The sequence below is a fragment of the Anthonomus grandis genome, chromosome 5 (genome assembly GCF_022605725.1).
Source record: "Anthonomus grandis grandis chromosome 5, icAntGran1.3, whole genome shotgun sequence".
In the NCBI taxonomy this organism is placed as follows: domain Eukaryota; kingdom Metazoa; phylum Arthropoda; class Insecta; order Coleoptera; family Curculionidae; genus Anthonomus; species Anthonomus grandis.
This window is the reverse complement of record NC_065550.1, coordinates 35,899,421-35,906,748: the sequence shown is the minus strand read 5'-3', so window position 1 is coordinate 35,906,748 and position 7,328 is coordinate 35,899,421. Positions and strand designations below refer to the sequence as shown.

General features: G+C 31.8%; 1 protein-coding gene across 2 annotated transcripts in view; it reads right to left on the bottom strand.

The window, feature by feature from the left end:
• Positions 1-383: 383 nt before the first annotated feature.
• LOC126736951 (adipocyte plasma membrane-associated protein Hemomucin-like) overlaps positions 384-7,328 on the bottom strand; it is a 34,784-nt gene continuing 27,839 nt past the window's right edge. For both annotated transcript variants that reach the window (XM_050441626.1, XM_050441625.1), the window contains 8 exons: positions 7,021-7,184; positions 6,679-6,837; positions 6,466-6,631; positions 6,255-6,415; positions 5,948-6,195; positions 5,662-5,886; positions 849-1,331; positions 384-798 (listed from right to left, as the gene is read on the bottom strand). In XM_050441626.1, the coding sequence (XP_050297583.1) occupies positions 769-798; positions 849-1,331; positions 5,662-5,886; positions 5,948-6,195; positions 6,255-6,415; positions 6,466-6,631; positions 6,679-6,837; positions 7,021-7,184 (1,636 nt within the window). In that variant the 3' untranslated portion in view covers positions 384-768. The remainder of the gene's footprint in view (positions 799-848; positions 1,332-5,661; positions 5,887-5,947; positions 6,196-6,254; positions 6,416-6,465; positions 6,632-6,678; positions 6,838-7,020; positions 7,185-7,328) is intronic.

The following is a 7,328-nucleotide window of genomic DNA, read 5'->3' as shown; positions in this document are numbered from 1 at the left end:
CCTGGTATTCAACGATTTTAATGGTGTAACCCTTGCTATCATTCGTATTACAAAGAACCCCAATGCAATAGCTTTTGTGTAAAAACAATCCTGGAAATCAAAATTTCAATGCAGACAAGTTTCATTGTTTCTGCGACTTTGAAACGTTCCTCTTTCCCGATTTTTCACTGCAAGAAAGATATTGAGAAGTTTAAAATTTGATAAGTGTTTCGACCCTAACATCCTCAGGCCTAAAACGTAAAAATACATACGTACTTTGTGATTTACTCCTACGTTTTATATCTTTTGACCTGATGTTACTCCATTAAAAGTGAAACACATAGTAAGCTAGCCTTACCTTAAAAAGAGTCTTCACTGGGATTTATTTCAATCAAACACAATAATAATTCAACAAAAAAAAAGTTTTATTTTTATTCGAGTCCCAATTTCTCCACACACATATTTATACTAAAACACCAAATACTCACAACCACCTAAAAAATCAGTCCGGTAATTAAATAAAAAAAATATATATATAAACTTGATATGAGATAATACATACGTCTATGTAAAAAAAAAAACAAAAATATAAAATCTTATTGCATTAAAACAGTTACACACTATTTACAACGGCCCGGTACGTATGTAAAGAATCAGATGCATGCACTTAAAGTCTAATAATGCCAGTATTTAAAAAAAAAAAAACAATAATTAATTACGTTTGGCAACTTTAAAGAATATTCCACTTATTCACTGACGTTCAACATCACAGGTAGACTAAAGTTTCGTTTATTCTCGCTTGTTTTGAGGAGTACTCGTCTGAAAAATTAAAATCTCAGTAATGTTTAAATAAGTCCTCAATGACGGACCTCTTTCTGTGGCACTGATTTCCTATCAGCTTGCCCTTGGGGCGTGGTCTGCTTGGGAGGAGGCGTGGCTTGTGCCACTGGTTTAGTGGGAGGAGCAGACGTGGTCTTCGTAGTGGTAGATGGTTTTGAGGTAGTCGTTGGTTTAGGTGTGGTTGTAGTTGGTTTAGGTGTAGTGGTAGTAGTGGTTGGCTTAGCAGTAGTAGTGGTTGGTTTTGGTGTAGTTGTAGTGGGTTTAGGAGTGGTGGTAGTGGCTGGCTTAGGAGTGGTAGTAGTGGTTGGTTTTGGTGTAGTTGTAGTGGGTTTAGGAGTGGTGGTAGTGGCTGGCTTAGGAGTGGTAGTAGTGGTTGGTTTTGGTGTAGTTGTAGTGGGTTTAGGTGTGGTGGTTGTGGTTGGTCGTGGAGTAGTAGTAGTAGTAGTTGGTTTTGGAGTTGTTGTAGTTACTTTAGGTGCCACTGTGGGTGTAGCAGCTTTAGCACTTTCTCCCTGCAAAACATATACAAACTACACTATCGCCCATATGTAGAGCAACTTTTAAAAATATAAATAATTCAGACATAAACAAGATTTGGTATTAAAAAATACCATCATTGGAATGTTTTTGTTAATCTTATGAGACCACATTCTTGGCTGATATTTTTTTCAATTTTTAAGCACACCATAGGTAGAGCAACTAAATTTTGTATTTATGTCTTGTCAGTTTTGTTTGCACTCTTTTGAGTTCATCTGAACTGATTAGGTGAACTTAAAAGTATAAAGATTGAAGGTATACATTTGTTTGTGAAAATAGAAGGAAAAATTATGGAGAAACTAAAAAATAGTGAAGATCAATGTGTAACGTACAATGTAAATGGTAGTACAACGTAGGTTCTTGAAGTTGCTATACTTGAAAACCGATAGTTCCTAACCCCCTCAAAGATTTCCTGAGGATAACTAGCTTCTTATGTTCGACATGCTCTTTTCCTAATTAATTTTTCATGTTCATTGTTTTAATATGTTATAGTCAGTGTTTGCTTGTGAATTTTTATATTAATTTTACCCAATGAATTTATGTGCATTCTATATTTTCTTAATTTTAAGTTTAGGTATTGTCTTTCCTGCTTTGTAATTTGGTTTGTAACATGGGGATCCCTAAGCATTTTGCCTGTTTAATTTACAACAGAGAGCATGAGATGCATACAGCTGAGTTATAGGCAAGACTGTAGGAAAGCATTTGGTTTATTAAAAATGTTGACTTTTCCATCATTATTTATCTATGCAAGCTTGCTATACACAAAAAATAATTGCCCAAGCATTGGGACACATAAAGATGTGCATTTCTATCCTACAAAAAGGCACAGGTTGGATGCTAGACTTCCTTACAACAGATTAAAGAGATGCCAAACAGCAACTACAGTGAGGGACAAAAGTATTGGCACATATTGATTTTTATTAAAATTCATATCTGTCCTCTTAAGCTACTAGACCTATTACATTTAAAAATTTTCTAATTTAAAGTGTATACCCAAGAGCATTCGTTTCTTAATATTAAATACAAATTTAATAAATAAAAGCTTTACAAAAGAACCCATATTAAAATTCCCATGGACAAAAGTATTGGCACACATGTTTACAAAGTATTTAAAAATAGGTGCCTTGTATGTGAGAATTCTGAAGCAGTTTTTTTACATTCTTTAACAGAATATTTATATGAAGTAAAATATTTCTTTAGGTTTGGTGTTTATTTTAAGTGCATACATTGCAAATATGAGTCGCAAAGGCCAAGAAACGACGGAAACGGAAAAGAGGGTAAATCGTATTTAGCGATTGCCCAAATTGTGAAGAAAAGTCCATTTACTGTGCGAAGTGTCTTAAAAAGGTTTGAAACTGCAGAAAATTTCAAAAATAAGCCTAGAACTGGACGTCCGCCAAATTTGGCAGGAAAGAAAAATTGTGAATAAAATTAAGGAAAATCCTCGAACTAGCGCTTCTGAAATTGCGGCTATATTGACAGAAGAAGATAGCATCAACGTGAGCTCAAAAACAGTACGAAGAGTTCTTCATAGGGCTGGATATAGTGCCAGAGTAGCTCGGAATAAACCACTTAAATAAGGTTAACCAAAAAAAGCGTCTTGAATTTGCGAATGCACACTTTCATCAAGATAATATATTTTGGGACAAAGTAATATTCTCCGATGAAAGTAAATTCAACATTTTTCATTCAGATTGATTTTTCATTCAATTTTAAAATTTAAAGATGAATTTAGGGATCTGTGGAATGCTCATACATTTTATTCAGTTAAAAATAGTTACTAATCATGCTCACAATACAAGACAAAGAAGAAATCTTTATGTACCAGTTTAACATACAACAGCAAGTCAAAGTTTTGGAACTTATATAAGGCCAAAAGCAATTTGCTTCTAACTTTGATTAGACATATCATAAAAATTAAGATTAAACAGTTTTTAATGCAAAAATGTAGAATATTAGTGTCACTGTTGTAAATGCAGCTCTCATATCCTAAATTATGTATATAATTTTTTTTTTTTAAATAAGTATCATATAAGTGATTTTAGTTTATAAGTTACTGCTTTTACATGGATGTTATATTTATATAAATAGATATATAGAGTCATTTTTTTTATACATGTCTTAGTACTAAATGACTGACACATACAGGATTTCGTTTTCCTAGATGTATGCTATCTTTCCTATCTGTTAATGTGATTTTATTTGATTACAATAATTATGTATGTACATTTGTAATGACAGGATTCTAAATAAATTCCTTTGATGAATTTTTCAATATTTTTAGATTTTAATATATCTCTGCACTTTTCCAGTTATATGAATGGATATAGTAATATGAATGTTATCTGTATTTTATTTTATAAGTGTACAGTTTTAACCTTAGGTAACAAGTAATTGTATTTGCGTGTAAAAATAAGTTAATGTATTAGTAGGTGATGTATCAGTGGCGCTTTTTAATTTTATACTTTTGTAATACCAAATTTTCTCGAACTATTACGTGTATAAGTGAATTGTATCATTAATAACACGAATAAAGAATAAAGAAAAGGTGTTCCAAATAGTGACAGAAAAAGAAAAATTGATAGTGTGGTGGATAGAGATATCAAAAGATTGGTTGTACAAGATCCATTCATTATCAGTGCTTCTTGAGTTAATCAACAGTTTGGATATGGACTATAAAACGAATGATTAAGAAAGCTGGTTTATATAGTAGAAAGTCAGCAAAGGAACTATTCATATAAGTGAAGAACAAAGAGACCAGACTTTGATTTGCCAAAGAGCTTAAACAACTAATGGAAAAATGGAAAACAGTAGTGCTTAAAATAGGTTCTTCAGCCTGACAATGACCCAAAGCACAATGAATCAAAACTAGTTAAAATTAGCTAAGTGCTAATAAAGTTGAAATGTTGCTTTTCCCAGTCCTTTTTAAATTGTATGAAGAAATTCAAAGCATATGGAAATATGGTTTAATCCATCTATAATTAAGGACATTAAAGTAAAGGATGAATTAATCAATATCTAAATATCAGTGAGGATTCCAGATCATTCTGGCAGTAGAAATGGTTCGAGCATACCACATAAAATAAAATATCAAAATGATTAAGAGATCTCAAATGCTTTTGTGACACATTTGGGTTGGATTTTATGCTGAACCATTAAAAATGTTATATAATTTGTCAATAAGAACAAACACATTTCCAAATTTATGGAAACAAGTTAAAATATACCCTGTCTTTAAAAAAAATCAGCACATAAAATTATAGACCCATTGCTATTCTGTCATGTGCAGCAAAGATATTATTTGAATCCATAATATGTAAGAAGGTTTATTGCTTTGTTAAAACTAAACTCAATAATTACCAACATGGTTTTTTTTAAGAAAAGGTCCACTGCATCCAACTTGGCTAACATAACTCAATTTATTAAAGTCTTGATAAAAAATCACAAGTGGATGTAGTTTATACTGACTTTACTAAGGCCTTTGACAAAGTATAATACATTATACTGTTAAAAAGACTTGGATATCAATATGGGTTTAGCAATCATATTTATAACCTAATTGAAGTAATCACTAATTCTAAGGCTGTTATATGCAGATGAAAGTATATGTGAAGATTGTGAAATGATTCTTGGTCTGTAGCTAACAACTTGCATTTTAATATAATTAAATGCTATGTAGTAAGTTTTTCCTGAAAAAATATCTCAATTCAATATCAGTAGAGCACAAATGGGGTGATTTTATCTTGATTAGATGAAATGCAAGATTTGGGTGTTTGATGCACAGCTCAATTTTAAAACTCGTATTTACACCATTATAAATAAAGCAACAAAATTTTATGGGTTGATAGTAAGAAGGTGTAAGAGTTTTACCAATACTAACTGTGTTAGAGCTCTTTAAATGTCATACATAAGAAGCATTTTGGAGTATTGTTCCATTGTTTGGTGCCTTGCTTATTTAAGGCAAATAGTATAACAGGAATACCTGCTTTGTAGCTTACTCTACAATTAGTTTTTTACTGTGGAATTTGTAAATAAATAAATAAACCAATTCCTCAATACTATATTGAAAAAACTATATTGTAAAGGATATGCTACCAGATATTCAATAAAAATGTATATTTATTTTAGGAAAATATGTTTAGTTCAAGTTGTTTTACTTTTGAGCCATACATTTTGTAAAATATTTTAATTTCAGTATACAAAGGGTCTTGAAAATACAAATTGATTATCATTAAAGTTGTTTTTCCTACTAGACACATTTAAATAAAAAAAACAAACCATAATATCAACAAAACAAAAAATTACCTTTTTAAGATCACCCCATCCAAGTTTCTCCAGGGAAATCTTCCCGATATAATCATTAAACGGTGAACCCAAATACAGAGTATCCTTGAACACGTGCATTTCGGAAATACCAGAAATGCCCTTAAAAGTGTGGGCACTATCGGTAATTTCACCGTTTTTATTGATCCTTAATAGGGTGACCCTTTTCGGTTTTAGACCGCTGGGAAAAGCATCGAAATGACCAATCTGAAAAGTAAAATTGTGATTATTAATATTGCCTTATGTATTGACCAATAATTTGACTCACATTATGGACTGCTTTCATGCAAAAGTCATTGGGATAATACTGATCGATTTTCTGGAAAATTAACTGAGCCAGACCCATAAATCTGGCAATAGCTTTTCTGATAAAAGGAAAAGGGCCAATGGACTGTAAGAGAAATGGATGCTGGGCATCACGGGACATTACCAAGGGTACCAGGAAACCTCCTTTGCCGTCTGCTTTGATGTTGTCTGGTAAACCTGGGAGGCCATCAATGAAGATATCTTGGGTACCTAGAGAAAGAATATACATACATATTTACCACTACACAAGACTTTAAATAAAATAGTACCTTTTTTGGGCCCTTTTAAGTAATATCTATGAATGGAACTTGTTAAAGTATCTGCAACAATGATGAACTCTTCATTGTCTGATAAGGCCAGGCCATTGGCAAAGTGAAGGTTATCAATAAGTACCTGATTCTTCTTTGTTTTGGAATCGTAATGAATCAGTCTGAAAGTGTTTTATTTAAAATCTTTTTTCTGTCATAAATGTTTAATTACCTTCCAGAACCATCGGACAAAAATGAAAACACTCCATCCTCCAAAGTAAAATTGGAAGAATCTGTCCAATAAATATCAGCATTGCTGCTCAAAGTTAAACTGTTAAATAACTTAATTGGCCTGCCGGCTATTTTCGTGCTAGGGCTAATCAGTTGTTGCTTGGAACCTATATTCGAATTAATAAAAGAAAAACCTTGAAAAAAGTATACATACCAGTCTTTACATCCACTTTAAATAACCCATAATAAGCATCTATAGCATATAAGACACCATTCTGGTCAAACTCAAGACCTAGGGGTCTTCCACATATACTTTCTTCATAAGAACCTTTGCAAGGTTTACCAAATTTAACTACAGGTGTTATGTGTTCACCTGAAATAAATATTCATTGTGCAATACATCCTTATCTGTTATTCTTAAATTAAATACAAGATAAACATTCAGCAACATTAATTAAAATTTATTTAATGATAAGCGGTGCTCACAAGTAAATAAAGATAACATTCACAAATAACAATGAATGTAATATTTTTGTCTTTTTAACTTATTATATACCTGTTAATTTGACAATATCCCCACTATATAGTGATGTGTACAATTCCCCATTTAAATCATCAAAAGCTTCTGGGCCAGTGAGGTCACCCTTATGCCAGATTTGTACATTATCCAGTTTATTGTTTAAGGATAGTTTTCCTGTAAAGGGTTTTGCTGGAGCCACACTAAAATAGAAACAAATTTCAACATTAACATTTTAGTAATATTTGGGAAAAACTTTATGCTCTTGTTACCAAAGAAACTCATTTTTGTGAACATATTGGAGCCTGTTATATTCTGTTAAGTTGTTGGTTTGAATGGTGCTTTAA